Source organism: Paroedura picta, chromosome 2 (genome assembly GCF_049243985.1).
Source record: "Paroedura picta isolate Pp20150507F chromosome 2, Ppicta_v3.0, whole genome shotgun sequence".
Taxonomy (NCBI): Eukaryota; Metazoa; Chordata; class Lepidosauria; order Squamata; family Gekkonidae; genus Paroedura; species Paroedura picta.
The window spans coordinates 134,160,950-134,177,953 of NC_135370.1; the positions used below are offsets into that span (position 1 = coordinate 134,160,950).

The 17,004-nt window shown below is 44.7% G+C and overlaps 1 protein-coding gene across 4 annotated transcripts in view; it reads left to right on the top strand.

Moving 5' to 3' along the window:
* Positions 1-254: 254 nt before the first annotated feature.
* The window catches only part of PLCB2 (phospholipase C beta 2), a 77,910-nt gene continuing 61,160 nt past the window's right edge, over positions 255-17,004 (top strand). For 2 of the 4 annotated variants that reach the window (XR_013228441.1, XR_013228442.1), the window contains exons 1-3: positions 255-382; positions 5,558-6,001; positions 11,026-11,103. Coding sequence is in view for 1 of the 4 variants with exons in the window: in XM_077322906.1 (XP_077179021.1) it covers positions 5,918-6,001; positions 11,026-11,103 (162 nt within the window). In the remaining 3 variants the exon portion in view is untranslated. The remainder of the gene's footprint in view (positions 383-5,557; positions 6,002-11,025; positions 11,104-17,004) is intronic. The other 2 variants (XR_013228440.1, XM_077322906.1) reach the window with 1 other exon arrangement.

The window sequence follows — 17,004 nt, forward strand, 5'->3', positions numbered from 1 at the left end:
TGGACAAGCCTAATGGTGGTCCTGCTGTCCATTCCCTGCCTACCTGCACAGCAGGGTGGACAGCAGTTTAATTTTGTTTTCAGCTATAGTTGAACAATGTTTTGGTAGAGCCTGAATCTGTTGTGGGAATCACATCAGCAAGACTAGGAGAGAGTTGGGTCAGACAGCACCGCTGTCAAGCTGCTTGCAATGCAGAGATTCATAGCAATCTGAAATAAGAGAGTGGAGTCATAGTCTGGTTTTCATAGATTGCACACTGTGGTGTATCAGAAAGGAGGAATGACAAAATGGATTGGGGATGGGGAATTCTGCACTGTGAGTTGACTGTTCTTTATTTCTGTGGCAGCCCTGGATCAAGATCTGGAAGGACCCCTAGATTGTGGTATGTGTGTCTTTTTAAAACAAAAAGGAAAGAGATTGGGAGGGACAGAAAGTAAGGAACTCAGCTTAGTACAACCAAGCCTCTGTTTTAACTGGGATTTGCAACTTGCTTGTTAATGTCCATGACTGCCTGACATTAATTAGGTATCTGTGTTGGGGGGGGGGGGATGTGGAGATGCGTAAACTCCTAATTGGCACAGCCTGAGGTGTCTGGCATAAGGTAGCACACTACAGAAACAGTTTGTTTGCTAGAAACTGAGCACAAATAAAGGATGGCCAGAATTGCAGATAGTATCACAGAGAAGTGAAGGAAAAGGTATGTCGACCCAGCACGAATAGGACAGAGCATTGGAAGAGGCTTGGAATACTATGTGGATCAGATTATTATTTATGATGATGACGATGACAGCGGCTGTACACTTTCATGGTGGTGTGTGTAGTTTCACAGACTCACCATGAGAGGGCAAAGTTTCATCCAACAATTTAAATCAAAATATAAAGCAGACCTTGGAATATACAGCCAGGAATCCTCAGCTAGAAAAAGGGGCATTTGGGGGGCATAACAGTGGAGTTTAGAAGAAAAAGAGTTGGTGCTTATATGCCACTTTTCTCTACCTGAAGGAGTCTCAAAGTGGCTTACATTCGTCTTCCCTTTCCTCTCCTCACAACAGACACCCTGTGAGGTAGGTGAGGCTGAGAGAGCCCTGATATCACTGCTCCAAAAGAACAGCTTAATCAGTGCTTTGGCAAGCCCAAGGTCACCCAGCTGGCTGCATATGGGGGAGGAGCAGGGAATCAAATCTGGCTCGCCAGATTAGAAGTCTGCACTCCTAACCAATGCACCAAGCTGGCTGCAGCACAATTTAGCAAGCTATTTTTTTGGGGGGGGGGGATAAATTACCAGTTTGTAATTTTGAAAATAAATCTTTAACTGCCCCATGAGAAAGTTATGGCAATTGGTCTGTCCCCCCCCCCTCTCTTTCCCTCCCTCCCTCCCTCCCTCAGTTTGGCTTGCTGCAAGTAGGGGAGGGAGCAGGGAGGGTGACAGCAGCCATGGCTAGCCGATCTCCTGCTTTATTGGTGCATTTAAAGGCAAATGCCCATTCTCACATTTGCATCCTGTTAGTCTTACCTGGTCGGGTTCCCACCACCAGGTGCTCCCCCTGTACTACCTAGGCTCCACCCCCAAATCTCCAGGGTTTCCCAATCCAGAGTTGGGAACCTAAAAGGTTGAGCAGCAGCAGAATATGTTTGTAAGCTGCTGCGAGTGTTTGGAAAGCAGCAGGATATAAGTTCAATAAATAATAAGTATAAAAATTAAAATGCAAATATGTGAGCTTAGACCATATGCAGCAGGGTTTTTTAGAGAACGTCTCTGCTCCCTGTGATATGTTTTTGCAAGGCACATGGAATACAATCATGGCTGAAAACTAACACCTGATTTTCATAGGAGGAAACTTGTGGAATCTCAGCCTGAATATGGAAATAACTCAGATGCAAATAGATGGTTTAACCAGCCTGTGATTTGCTTTATTCAAAAGAGGATAGATGTTTTGGGCAAACTCTACACTGGTTTTGTTTGCTCCTCTGCCCCAAATCTCCCACCTAGACCAGTGGCACCACCCACCTTTCCCCCAGCACAGAAGACTGCCTTCCTCCTGGAAACATTCCAAGCACTTGCAGAGAGGACAGGGCAAGCACCTGGAGTTTCAAGTCAACACAGTTCGTTATTTTGTTGTATTAAAGGTACAAGTTTTTGTGTCCATACACACTTTGCACAGGAAAACTTGAATTAAACTTTATCAGCCTTCTGTTCTGTTGCTCCAGACCAACACGGTTACACACCTGAATAATTATTTAGTGTATTATTCTGTTTTTAATATTGTGGGGCATCAATAGGTCCTTCTGACCCAAGTCCCAGCACACATTGGGCCATCTCTGGTTCTGGCTCAGTTTTATTTGTCAGGACACTATTTTGTGCACTGTTAGGGCCTCTATACACTTCTATCTTTTGTAGAATATCTGAAGCTGGAAATTCCAGACAACAATATACGGAGAGAAGCACAACCCCCATCCCCATAGCAGTGTGAGTCAATAAGGGCATAAAAACTCCAAATGTATATATATATATATATATATATATATATATATATATATATATATATATATTATACCATTTTAGTTCCTGTGGCTTTCCTCCAAGCTTCTTCGATATTGTCGTTTGGTGAGTTGCTGAGAAGTTGGAGGTCAACTACTCCCCACCCAGAATACTGGTGCCTGGGATACCCCTGGAAGGGGAACCTAGGGACTGTTAAAGCAGCTTAGGTCAGGCACCTATAGCAGCCTTTCTTAACTTTTTTACCATTGAGAAACCCCTGAAACATTCTTCAAGCTTTGAGAAACCCCCAAAGTTGTGTGATTGTACAGAATATGGATGGGAAGCATAGCTGTGTGTACACCCAACCTGGGCCCCTCCCCTTCCCACCCCCTCCAGGCCCATCATTGGCTAATGGGGCTCATGACCATATATGGTCATATCACATGATAGACTGCCCTCAGCCACAAGGGAGGGTGGTGTATAATAATAATTATTATTACTAGTAGCAAAGCCCATTTTAAAAATTGGCTGTGAAAGGGGTAGGGGAAGGCCCCTCGCGGCTGCGAGCCCCTCCGCGAAGCGGCAACAGGGCTTTGCAGCCCAAGGGAGGCTGGAAAACCTTCCCCTCCCCCCAGGGGCAGCCTGTCTTTGGTGGCAAAGCCCAAGGGAGGCTGGAAAGGCTCCCCCCCCCCCCAGGGGCAGCCTCTCTTCGGCGGCAAAACCCTGCGAGGCAGCAACATGGCTTTCTGCTGAAGGGAGGCTGGAAAGCCTCCCCCCTGGCTCCTATCCATCAGCAGCATCTCTGCAGCCCAGCCTCCCATTCGGCAGCAAAGCCCTGTCTGGAGGCAGTGGCGCTACTAGCAGGCAAGGAGGGAGGGCGGGAGCTGGAGGGGGAGGGCCAATCAGGGTGGACCTGGACGGACAGGGCCATGGACAGTCTCCTCCCAGGAGGCTGTTTCCCAATATAAGGAGCAATTATTATAAAGATTATTATTAATAATAATAAATGTTTAATACAAAATTAATCCCCACCCATTTGCAAAACCCTTCCAGGGCTGTCACAAAACCCTGGTTGGGAAAGCCTGACCTACAACTTTAAGGGTATGTTATTTCATTTATATTTACAGTCTCTCCCTGCCCCAATATTCATCTTTACTTGTTTCCTGTTGAGGCAGGCTTCATGGAATTGCTGGCTCAGAGACTTTTTTCCTGCATACATACAATATGAATTTACATAATGCATCCATGCACCCGTGCTTCCAGATACATCCCAGGAAAGTTAATGCAGATTGCAGGGAAAGACAAGATGGTAGGAAGGAACCATGAGATGTGTTTGCCAAGGCATTGGGTTCCTGATCCTTGACGCATCCAGATTTGGTTTCTGCTAGAATAAATTAGCAGATGTAATGAACAGCATTTCTAGGCCAATAAATGCTGTGGGGCAAATTCACTTTAAAACAGAAGCCTCCAGTAACACAGATGGAGGACGATGGCCAGCCCTAAAGACATTTATTTGGAGCGCTATGGATGTGGTGGGGAGGAGCCCAGCCAGAAAAGGAGAATGAACTAGTGGCGGAACATAGAGTCCAGTACAAAAACTGCTGATCTGGACAGGCCCAAAGATGCCTCCTGCTTGATACTGAATCATGGCTGTTTCCTTTTCCACGCAAATTATTTATCCTGCTGGATTTGTTGCCATTCTGAAGCAGACCCCTCCCCAACACTTCCCTGGTTCCATTTTGTTGTGAAGTTTTGGAAGAGATCACAGCAAAGCCTAGAAGATAGAGTCTTCCCTAAGGTTGCCAGGCTCTAGAGTTGCCAACCTCCAGGTGGGGGTTCGAGATCTCCTAGAATTACAATTGATCTCCAAATCACATCAATCGCTTATTTATCTAAAATAAAATAAGATGAACCCCAGGCCTCACCAGGGACTGGTATCCCTAGGACCATATGTTTTCAGCTGAGTGATAGTCTGCAGGTTTTTGTAAAATGCCTGTCATGGTATGCCCCAGGGGCAGGCAGGATTGAGCATGGCCATTTAAAACAAATTAGGGGAGAGAAACACTGCAGTGCTGGAGAGAGACTTTTACACAGCCTCCAACAATCACAAAACATGAGATAAAGTAAAATCAAAAGTCATATCCCTGAAACAACAGAGCTTTACTCTGTGAAAACCTTATTTTTAAAGGGCTCAACGAACACTTCTGTGCTTTAAGAGTACAGTAGGGCCTTGGATTGCAATCAAAGAGAAAGATCAAAAATGAAACTTTTAAAATTGTAAAAAAGGGTGGCAAGAATAGGATGATGTAGTGTTTAGAGCTTTCATATTGTCTAGCAACAGGAAATCTTTAGCTTAGATCCATTCCAGCATCTCACAGAAGGCTTTCCACCTGGCAAGTATCTTTCCTACCTCCACCTTTCCTTGCAACCCACATTGCAAGGGGTGCTTTGTGATGTAGAACCCCCCATGGAAATCTTTCCAGAGAAGCCTTTCTCAACTTTTTTGCCATTGAGGCACCCATGAAACATTCTTCAGGCACTGAGAAGCCCCAGAAGTGCTGCAATCATACAGAATATGGTTGGGATGCAAAGCTGTGTACACGCCCACCCAGGGCCCCTTCCCTTCCCCCTCCCCAAGCCCATTATTGACCATTTTGGGAGGGGACAGGTCAACATAACTATATATGGTTATAAAATGGTAAAGGTATCCCCTGTGCAAGCACCGAGTCATGTATCACCCAATAAATGTTTAATAATTTTTAAAAAGCCCTTCCAGGGCTACCAGGAAACCCCAGAGTTTCACAAAACCCTGGTTGAGAAAGCCTGTTTCAGAGGCACACAAATGCTTCAGTAGCTATATCTAAACCTTTCAACCACTGTTCTTGATCCAAATGTTTTGCTGCAAGTGTCAAGTCAGAAGGTTTGTTGTTAAAAAGGAACATTTACCCACCTATCTTAGTCTCAGTTCCTTGTTTGTGTGTGTGTATGTCTGTGTGCATGTACTTCAAAGACAGCAATCAGTTCCAAAGAGGCAATTTTGAAATTCTTTTAACCCTCTCAAAATACTTTTTAAATCAGCTGGTGAAGCTAAGAGGAGAGAAGCAGAAGCATTTTTGGGGAAGCTGACAACAGGAAGTCCTGGCTTGTGGATTTCTGCAGAGTTGAAACTGAGTAGTCTGTTGATCGACTGACAGCCCATCCCACAGTCGGGCCTTTGCCTTTGCAGAGCTCACCGGTTTGTTTTGGAAGCTGTAAATTTGCCATGCAGATCCGTGTCTCCTCATTGGTCTTTTGGAGCCATCCCAGTGTTTCTTCTAGCTTTTGGGTTCCTGAAGAAGCAGAGAACGCCATGTGAGGAGGCCCAGAGGGTCTGAAGGCAGGAAGGAAGCAGCCAAGAACAAGAGGCTCACGATCCAGGGGCAAGACTGGTGGGCCAGAATGTCAGTGCTCAGCCCTATACTGACTCCCCCTGAGGTGAAGGAATACCTGACCAAGGGAGAACGCTTTATCAAATGGGATGATGTGAGTATGATGGTTTTTCCTGTAATGGTTCCTGGAGGCTGGGGTTGGGGGTTCCTGGAGGAAATAAAAAGAGGATTTACTGTTCTTCCATTGTATGTGCATGAATACACATATTCCTCTTTGTGGACAATACAGGCATGTGTGTATGTATACACACACACACACAAACTTAGGTGGGAAGGTAGGGAAAAGGAGCAATGCTGATTTTTCTTGCTAAGCCTACAGGTTGCTTCATGAGGCATTTTAATTTTGTTTCTGAGTGATTAAAACTGTTTCTGAAAAGCTTTCCTGTGGCCAAACGATAATAATATTTGTTAATAAACTTACAGACACGTATCACACAGGTCAATGTTATGATCCCCATGAAAGTTACTGGGGTACATAGGGTTGAGAGCCAGTTTGGTGTAGTGGTTAGGAGTGCGGACTTCTAATCTGGCATGCCAGGTTCGATTCTGCACTCCCCCACATGCAACCAGCTGGGTGACCTTGGGCTCGCCATGGCACTGATAAAACTGTTCTGACCGAGCAGTGATATCAGGGTTCTCTCAGCCTCACCCACCCCACAGGGTGTCTGTTGTGGGGAGAGGAAAGGGAAGGCGACTGTGAGCCGCTTTGAGCCTCCTTCGGGTAGGGAAAAGCGGCATATAAGAACCAACTCTTCTTCTACAACGATATAGGCTAGATATCAGGAAAAAGTTTTTCACAGTCAGAGTAGTTCAGCAGTGGAATAGGCTGCCTAAGGAGGTGGTGAGCGCCCCCTCACTGGAAGTCTTCAAGCAAAGGTTGGATACACACTTTTCTTGGATGCTTTAGGAAGCTTAGGGCTAATCCTGCGTTGAGCAGGGGGTTGGACTAGATGGCCTGTATGGCCCCTTCCAACTCTATGATTCTATGATTCTTCTTCTTCTTCTTCTTCTTCTTCTTCTTCTTCTTCTTCTTCTTCTTCTTCTTCTTCTTGACAGTTTTGGGTTGGGAAATATTGGATGTGGAGGGGCCTCAGTATTGTGTAGTGCTAAGGTGCCCATACACCAAAACAGCCATTTTCTCCAGGGGAACTGACCTCTTTAGTCTGGAGATTATTTGTAATTCTGAGGGATCCCAAGGTCCCTCCTGGGGACGGGCATCTCTACACTGAAAGTTGAGATAATGTACTACCTGAGCTAATTTGGTACACTCATGCCTGAGGTGGAATTGGTAATAACATTCTCATATTACAATTGTTCTCTTATGTATATGTCCAAAAATGGTTAGAATGCATGTACAGCAGTGTGAACCAGCTTGTAGTGTGCACAAATTCCTGTTGTGTACATAGGGAAAGGTTAGAAGTACTAGGAATAATGTACACAAGTCCCTGCTTTGCATACATACATAGAGCAAATCTGTTCCACTATATATTTCTGGTAAGGCCTTAGAGGAGGAGCTGGTCTCATGGCTTAAGTGCCACACTTAACACCCACATAGGGTGGCTGTCCCACCCCTGAGTGCCTCCTCCTCAACCAGCTTGCCTGTCTGTCCAGTGTCCAGCCAATCACCTTCCGTCTCCCACCCCTGACCACCCCCTCCTCCCTCTGAGGCTTGGAGGCTGCAGATCTCTGCCGCACGAGAGCTTCCTCTGCCGGTGAGTTCCCTAACAGCTGCCTGTGGCCTTTCCAGGACTGGGGGGAGGGGGAGGCCAGCTGCAGAGTTCTTCCACTCCACCCCCCTAATATAGCACCCGTCGTATTCCTGAATGCAACAGGCTTGGCCCCTAGTTAAATATAAGAATGTGTCATATTAGTATGAGAACTTTCATACTTCTGCTCCCCAAAACAGAAAACACATTTTTGGTTCTCTGTGAGGCCCTCTATGGAAGATGGCTGTGGGGCTAGAACACATGGACAGAGCAGTGGCAAGTTGACAAGAGGAAGAAAACCATCAGAATATGAGTTATTTCCTTTTCTTATCTCCTTGCTGGAGGTGTGGGGATGGGGGAGAGTCTAGTGGCAAACCTCTTAGTGTGCAGTTTCTTATACTTGGTTTCTGCTAAGAGGAAGATAAGAGCACACTGTGAACGCATTCAGTTTCAACATCTTTCTGCCTTATCTTTTTATTGAACCACTGCTTAGCACATTTAGGCCCCTTCAGGTCTCTGGATATACAAAAGTGCATCCCTTATCTTTTACCAAGTACAGAACCCTGAGCCTGAATCTGCATATCCTCACATGTTCTGGCATTTGATTCCCCAGTCCTCCTTCACATGAAGCCTGCTGGGTGACCTTCTCTCAGAACTCTCTGAGCCCCTCGTATCCCACAAGGTGCCTTTTGCTAGGAGAGGTAGAGAAAGGTGATTTTAAGCTGCTTTGATACTCTTTAGAGTAGAGAAAAGTTGAGTATAAAAACCAACTCTTCTTCTTTTCCTGCCTTGTTGCTTAAATTGATGTTAGCACAAAGTATTGGTAAATACAACAAATGTTCTTACTGGAACAAATTATATGTCAGTTCTTACAACATGACCACTCCCTTCCTGTAGAATTGGCACTGAATTCTGCTCCAACAGGAACTCAGCATTGACACTGATGAAACAGATCAGACATTTACAGAGCCTAGTGTGGCTCCACAGGCTCAAGGCTACAGAAAGCCCCACCATGGGAAGCACAATGAGGTCATCCAGTGATATGCTATAGTGGCATCCTCAGGCCACATCAACATACAGAGCCATTAGAGATGAATTGGTAGAATGCCCTCTCAAGAATGCCAGAGACACCAAACTCTCAGGGGATCCCCAGCTAACTCCCCTTTATGTGCCCTCTGCGTTTGGGGAGGAATGGATTTGCAGGGTCCAAGTTATGTGCCCCCAAAAGCTGTCTCCAAGAAAGTGCTTTCTGGGGAAATGAGGCCCAGGTCCAGGAAGGGTTAGGAGTGTATAGAACAGACCATGTGCAAGCCAGAGACATCAAACTCACAGGAGACCTCCTGTTGATGCTCCTCTACGTGTCCTCCAATTTATGCACATATTAGATTAAGGAGGTCAAAGATATGCCCCCCCCCACATCAAGAAGATGCCCCCAAGTAAGATACTGGGGCAATATCAGGCACAAATTCAGAAGTATATAGAACAAACTTCCTGCAAACTATGCATACCAAACACACAGACTGGAGAATTCCAAATTTGAAGTTTGGTAAGCATTGATCAAGTGGAAACTGTCTGTCTGGAAATGTATCCATTAACAAACCTCCAAAATCTTGAAAGTTTGTGGAAAGTTCATGCTGGTTGACGTGCCACAGACTTCAGTTTGTGAATTGCAAACCGGCCAAAATTCATCACAAACATTAGTTTGTGAGCCACTTATTGCCCATCCCTACTGATGCATCAGCAGCTATATTATGTCTCGCTGGACATGTGCAGAGACTTCAAAATACTCATGTGACCATGTGGGTCAATTGATTCACCTACCAATCATACTGGATTAACTGCATTGAAATCTCTCTTTCCATCCCACTGAGATTAAATTTGGATTTTACCAAGATGAATTAGGAATCTAATAAAAGAGAAAGCCTTATCTTTACAGCATCACTGCCATCAGTTTGCACAATGGAACGCAGCCGTTCAAATCATGCTGGTTCTTTGATATAATTCAGCCTGGTGGAAGAGCATGCCTGTCTCAGTTCCTGTTGAAAACAGCACTAATTCTGATCTTCCAAGCAATTTTGGGGAAGTAGCTGAAACACGTGTGTGTCTTGTTTAGTATCGGAAACCACTCCTGACTAAGAAAGTCAGTCTGGATTAAATCCATACATCTTTATGAAAAAGCCTGATATCCTGCCTTTGCATGGCAGACTGAAACACATTAAAAAATATGAAGGAAATGACCAGGTGGAACATGGTTCCAGGGGGCCACAGCTCAGTGGAAAAGTACAAGTTTTTGGTGTGGAAGGTCCCAGTTTTAGTGCCTGACATCTCTAGGAAAAGATCTCAGAGAGGCACTGTTAGGAAAGATGTTTCTTTGCCTAAGGTTCTGGAGATTTGCAGCTAGCTCAAATAGAGTATACTGAACTTGAAGGACCAGAGTCCTGATTCAGTATAAATTAATGTTTTATATTCATGAGCGGCTTAAGAGAAATGCTGACAGCGTGATATCAAAGCCTATTTCCTGGTGATGCTGCTGTCCCTTATAGATGGAGGGACATATTGTCCCCAGAGAAAGTTCTGCCAAGTACTTGCCTCTTGTGAGTGGGGCTTTTTAGAAGAATAAGAAAAGAAGCAAAAGGATATATTCAAAAGACATTAACTGTAATATTTATTTTTCCTCTCCTTAATGGACTTTTGAAATGATCCTTTCACCCAAATTCTCAGGTTGAAGGGTTTTGATTGTTGACTTTATTTATTTATTACTTGCATTTACCGACTGCCCCTATCAAGCCTGTGGTCTCGGGGCAGTGTATAGTCATTCAAATAAATACAATTAAAATCAATCATTTATTGTAAATAATACACTAAACCATGTGCCAGATCTCATTGGCTGGACCTGTTGGTGGACATATGTTTGGGTGGTTATTTTTCCTTCTTGCTTAGAGGAAAGCGAATAAGAGTAGACAGCCAAGAGAGAGCAGGGGAGGCCCCTTGATGTTCAATTTATAAGATTGTCCAAGCTGGCCTCAGCCATAAGAGCTCCATCTTACAAGCCCTACAACAAGCCCAGTAACCAGGTTTCCTGGGTGCTTTACAGAAAGATGTTGGCACAAATAAATTCATGGTCATAATGGCAGAAATCGGACATGTTTTCATTTTTCAAGAAGAACATTCTTCGAGTGTAAGAGATGGAGGAGAATAATGGGAAGTTCCAGTTTTTCCCTCCCTGACCTGTTCCAGGAAAGTTTGTACCTTTTAAATGATAGACAGATTGCACTTCATGAGTATCCATGGACAGAAGTAGGCCCCTGGATTTATAGGATGGGAAGAAATCTTAAAGGCCATCTGCTCCAATTTGACCTCTTCCCATGAATTGCTTTGAGAAATGAAATTTTCTGATCCATTTTCCTTTCAGGACACTACAAATGCTTCTCCTGTGATTCTGCGGGTAGATCCAAAGGGCTTTTATCTATACTGGACCTTCCAGAGTAAGGTAAGACCTAATCTTTAGTGTATAATCAAATGGAAGATGCTGATATAAAAAATGGCAGCCTCTCAAAATATTTGAAAATCCATAGGGAGCAATCCCAACTAGCAGGTCTACTCAGAAGTATTGCTCATCATATGATGTGTGTAGCCAGATCCGAGGACTGTCTGGCAGTCAGGTGGGGGATATTTGGAGGTGGCTTGCCATTACCTGACTCTGCATTATGGCCCTGAGTGTTCCTTGGAGGAACTCCATCCAAATCCTTGGAAGGCCCCCATTCAAATACTAGCCAGGGTTAGCCCTGATTAGCTTCCAATACCTGATGGGTTCAGGCTTGCCTGGGCTATCCAGGGTAGAATCTGCACTTACATTTTTCCACTGTAGATCCTGCCAGATTCTGAGCAAACTGAATCTGGATCTGCAGCCTTCCTTTTTCCCAGCTTAAAACAGGTCCCCCTTCTGTACTTGCATTGTCCCAATTTTTGGTCTCCTTCCTGTTTGATTGCGGGGGAATCAGGTGAAGCTCCAGCCAAGGTTGGAGAAGGGTTTATTTCCGGCCTTTTGTCTCTGCACCCAGAGCAAGCCAGGAGAGGGACAAGTGGAGCACAAGGCTGCTTGTTTATCTTTCTTTTCCTGTGTGAGTAGGGCGGGGTGGGTGGGTAGCAGCCTCACAGAGAATGAAGAGGGGAAAGTAAATCCAAAAGGCGAACCTCTGCTCATAGAAATATGGGCTTTTGGAGCACAGTCACTTTAAAATGGATCCCAAAATGAGGGCAAGAATAAATCCTGCAAGGGAATGGCAACCGGAAACAAGTTTTCCTGCAGTCTTTCAATTGATGCTCTGACCAACCAGCAACAGACTACCACACTATGTCAGCATTAGAAATGCAGAGAAGGGGAAGGAAGTTAACCTGGCAAAATGCCAACATCTACACTTGCAATACTGGGGCTTTCGGAGTGCTTATCTCAAATGCAGCAAGTTATATCCACTCCTTGATATCCTGGAGAAAAGGTAGTGTCACCGCTGATCTATCATAGATGTTGCAGAGGGTGAATTTAAAGTGCTCAGTAACAAAATGGAAATCAGATTAGATGAAGATGGCATTTTTTAAATTCGAACTCAGAGGGAAAAAGAAGTCCAGTGCAGACTCAGCCCAGGTCAGTGTACTCAGATGTAAGTTCAGTGTTATACACTGGGCCTTACTCCTAGAAAAATATTCTCTGGATCGCAGCCATAAAGTTACCATATAGTGAATTAGACAATTTAGCTCAGTACTGTCTACAGTAATTGCCCACATGTGTTAGAGACAAACACACATAATGAGACCCTTTTTCCTGATCACTGTAGGGGGGAGGAGTAAAAAGAATTCTTTATCTCTTTTCCCAATGGCTGCTGTTGTGCTCCAAATTGCCCTCCAGCCTGTTCTTGCTACTGAATGGCTTGAAGCTTATTTTTGACTGTATTTTGAACCCCACAGGGCAGCAAGTAGCTGGGTATCTGTAGAGAAATGGAACAGGGCCCCTCCTCACTTCTATCGCTGCTCAGAATTGTTCCCCTCACAAAACTTCCCTAGCCTTCCTACTTCAGTCCCTTTTTGTTGGAGGCAGCAGGGGTTGAATCCAGGGGCCAGGGTGTGCAGTGGACAATGTTTTCTTCCAGACTGACATGTGCATTTGGGGAATTCTGGAAGGAAGTAGTAAGTCATATAAGATGGGGAACTGTGTCTGTATCTGTGTTTGTGTGAGCACTTTCCTCTCTCATGTAGTAACATTCTGAAATTTTTAAGGCCAGACTTAATAGCCATACTGTTTCTCGTCCTTGGTTTTGACTTTAGCCAACCTATTACGTACTTTTTTATGGGCAAAATTGCAGAGCAATTCCAGGAGTTCCTGGATAAATTATCTGTCTAGCCCCTTTGAGTCCAGTTTCAAACCAGGCTAAGGGATGGAGACAGTGCAGGTGACCCTAATGAATGACCTCCATCTAAATGTAGACAAAAGCTTTTACTCGACTTATTGGCAGTCTTTGACATAGTGAACCATGCCATCTTGTTGAGATGTTTGGAGGTAGAAGTAGGGATTTAAAGATGTGTTTTGGATTGGCTTCAGTCATTCATTATGAGCAGGACCCAGGGCTAAGGGCAAACAAACTGAAACTGAATTCTGATAAGATGGCGGTAATCTTGACCAGTAAGTCTGAGGACCTGAAGAACATGACTGCATGTCATTTTCCCCCAAAGCACTTTCTGGAAGCATCAGACCCCATCATTACAGTTCTTACAAAACTTGGAGAAAAAATAGAGGAGAATCAGCCAGAGATCTTCTGTGAATTTGGTGTCTCTAGCTTGCACAGGGTCACAAACTTCACAGACTGAACTAGTTTGCTTGACTGCTAAAAGCTCGTGATGGCTCATGGTTCAAACCAGTGTGTGCCCATCCCTAGTAATGTTCTCTACATGGGTCTGCTCTTAAATCCTACTTGGAAACTCCAGCCTGGTTACTATCAGGTGCTAAGCAGAATGTGTTTATCACTCCAACACTGCAGAGACGCCATTGGTTACTGACCAGTTATCAGGCTCAATTCAAGGTTGTAACTGTCTCCTATAACACCCTTAATGGAATTGAACTTATGCACCTGCAGGACTGCTTCTCCTGTGGCAGCTTCACTCATCAGAGCAAAGACTTGTGAAGGTACCACTCTTCAAACAGGTACAATTGGCAACTGATCACTCAGGTGCATTTGCCATGGTGGCTGCCACATTATGGAATGGTTTGTCTGAGGCTACTGGGAAGGCCCCCAAATGTCTATCATTTCACAAAATGTGCAAATAGAATAGTTCAGGAAGGCATTCCATCTCCCAGCCGGTACACATTTTATCAGTATTAAAATTGATGCCCAGAATATGGGGAGTGATTTTTAATTTAGTATACCAGCGTTTTGTAATTGTATTTATATCTGCTTAAATTGTCTTATTGGAGTACTATTAATTGATATTGCTGTTTTTCTCGTTTTTGTGAACCGCCACAAGCCTGTTCCCGGGAGCGGGGGTATACAAGTACAATGATAAATAAAATAAATAAATTATTGCACAGAAAGCAGAGCTGTAGCATAATGGATAAACTCAGGGGATTGCCTCTATAGCGGCAGTGTGTTTTCCCCTTCCAGTTCTTCAGCCCCAGCCCCACTGCATTACAGTTCTTCCCTTCCAGTTCTTCAGCCCCAGCCCCACTGCATTACAGTGTTTGACTAGGAGCCTTTGCTGTCAAGACTCAAATATAATCATATTTTCTAATCCCTTTTGAATGCACCCCAGTATATTCTGAGCTTGCAGCCCAAGTGATACTTTGAGATTCACAATTACTTATTATTCAGTTGTAAAAAGCCGTCACCATACTGAGGAAGTAATCACTGAGGAAGGATTCCTGTTGAAAATAGGAATTTTACCTGGGACCCCGTTTTGATTATTTCTCACTATTTTCTAAAACCTTGGATTAACAAACTACATAAAGAACCTTTTCGATTATGAACTATGTTTATTGACTAGCTGGCAGATTTCCTTTCTTGCTTCATTTGAATCCCCATGAGACAAGTAGACTGTGGCAGTGGAAAGGGTCATCGAGTCACAACTTAAAATCCCCTATGCCTCTGAAGAGAGCCTGTGCTTCAGCTTGCAAAATCTGCTGAAGGTCCTGGGCCCCTGAGAGATAAAGCTGGCCTCAACCAGAGCCGGGCTTCCTCAGCCCTGGATCCAGCCTGGCGGAACATTCTTCTGAGTGACATCAGGGCCCTGCAAGATCTGTAACCGTTCCACAAGGACTGCGCAACAGAATTGTTCTAGCAGGCCTATGTTTGAGGCCCACAGAATATCAAAGGAACTGGCCTCCCTAATACTCCCTCTCTGTTTATTATGCCATCTAGTCCCAGCTGACTTATGGCAACCCTGTAGGGCACTGGGAGGTGCTTTGCCCTTGTCTGCTTAGCTTCTGTGAATACAAACTTTGTATTCAGTGGCCAGAAAAGAAACACAGATAGTGAAATAAAAATGTATTTAACTTTGTATATATAATAATGTCAGTCAATTTTTATTCTTCAAATTCCAACACTAGCCAGCATGATGTAATGGTTAGGAGCTTCTAATCTGACAAAGAGCGTCTTGTGGCGCAGAGTGGTAAGGCAGCAGACATGTAGCCTGAAAGGCTGGGAATTCAATCCCAGCAGCCGGCTCAAGGTTGACTCAGCCTTCCATCCTTCTGAGGTCGGTAAAATGAGTACCCAGCTTGCTGGGGGGTAAGCGGTAATGACTGGGGAAGGCACTGGCAAACCACCCCGTATTGAGTCTGCCAAGAAAACGCTAGAGGGCGTCACCCCAAGGGTCAGACATGACCCGGTGCTTGCACAGGGGATACCTTTACCTTTAGTCTGACAAGGTGTGTTTGATTCCCTGCTCCTTCACAAATTGGGTGACCTTGGGCCAGTCACAGTCCTGTTAGAGCTGTTCTGACTGCAGAGCTCCCTCAGCTTCGCCTACCTCACAGGGTGTCTGTTGTGGGGAGAGGAAGGGAAGGCGATTGCATGCTGCTTTAAGCCAGTTTGGTGTAGTGGTTAGGAGTGTGGACTTCTAATCTGGCAAGCTAGGTTTGATTCTACGATCTTGTACATGCAGCCAAGCTGGGTGACCTTGGGCTTGCCACAGCACTTATAAAGCTGTTCTGACCAAGCAGTGATATCAGGGCTCTCTCAGCCTCACCTACCTCACAGGGTGTCTGTTGTGGAGAGAGGAAAGGGAAGGCGACTGTAAGCTGCTTTGAGACTCCTTCGGATAGAGGTAGGGACATATAAGAACTAACTTCTTCGTCATCGTTGTCTTCTTCGTCTTCTTCTTCGTCTTCTTCTTCTTAAAATCAACTCTTCTTCTTTTTCCTCCATAAGGAGAGCCAGCATGGTGTAGTGCTTAAAGGATCAGACTAGGATCTGGGAAATCCAGGTTCGAATCTCCACTCATGCCATGGAAGTTTGCTGGGTGACCTTCAGCCAGTCACATTACTCTCAGCCCAGTTCAAGCCGCACCAGTGCAATGTACAGAGTACCCAGCATACTGTTAACAAGGGTTTGCCCTCCCTCCATGTCTGTCATGTCTGGAACTGTTAAACGTTGTTTAATTTTCCTCTTCTCTTCTCCAATCTGACAAAGCAGAGAAGGGTATGGAATCTGGGTGAATCCAAGTCAGCGTATTGTACAGGCGAGAGGGAAACTCTTTCCTCCCTGTCCACAGAGCTGAAGAGAAAAAGAGCTGCCTTGAGAAACAGCTGTCAGGATTGTTTAGTTCTGCTTTCCAGTTCAGTCAAAGATGGTGGTTGAGGCTTGCTTCCTCCTCTTCATCCAAATACTGAAACCCGACAATAACAAATTAAGAAATTTATATTAGCAACTGTACCCAATTGGAGCCTGGAAATTTGGTCAGATTTCAATTGATTCCATGCTAGATTAGAATCATGTTTTTGGGTTCCAGTTGGAACAAAAACCACAGATTATTGCTTTGCTCCAATGACACGTGAGGCTCGAAATCACTGCATGAGCTTCCCTGGCAAGATAGCCCAGTACTGAGCAACAGTATACAGCTGCCTGTACAGCAGATGGCTTGTGCTTCTTCATTGAGTCAATGTCATGTTTTCATTAAACATACCTTTCTGAGATATGTCTGTTTCCCAGCAGTAGGGCTTATGGCACTTCACAGCTGTTTTGGCAGCAGTGGAGACAGCTGCCAGTTTTTGTTTTCATCTAAAAGTACCCAAGAGCAGCTAGACCTGAACAGAACAAGTAAGTATTCCAAACAGTTTCTCTATACAAATAGTCCCTATTTAGACATCAGTTTGGAGCTCTCAGCTGGTTCAAAATGCATCAGCTAT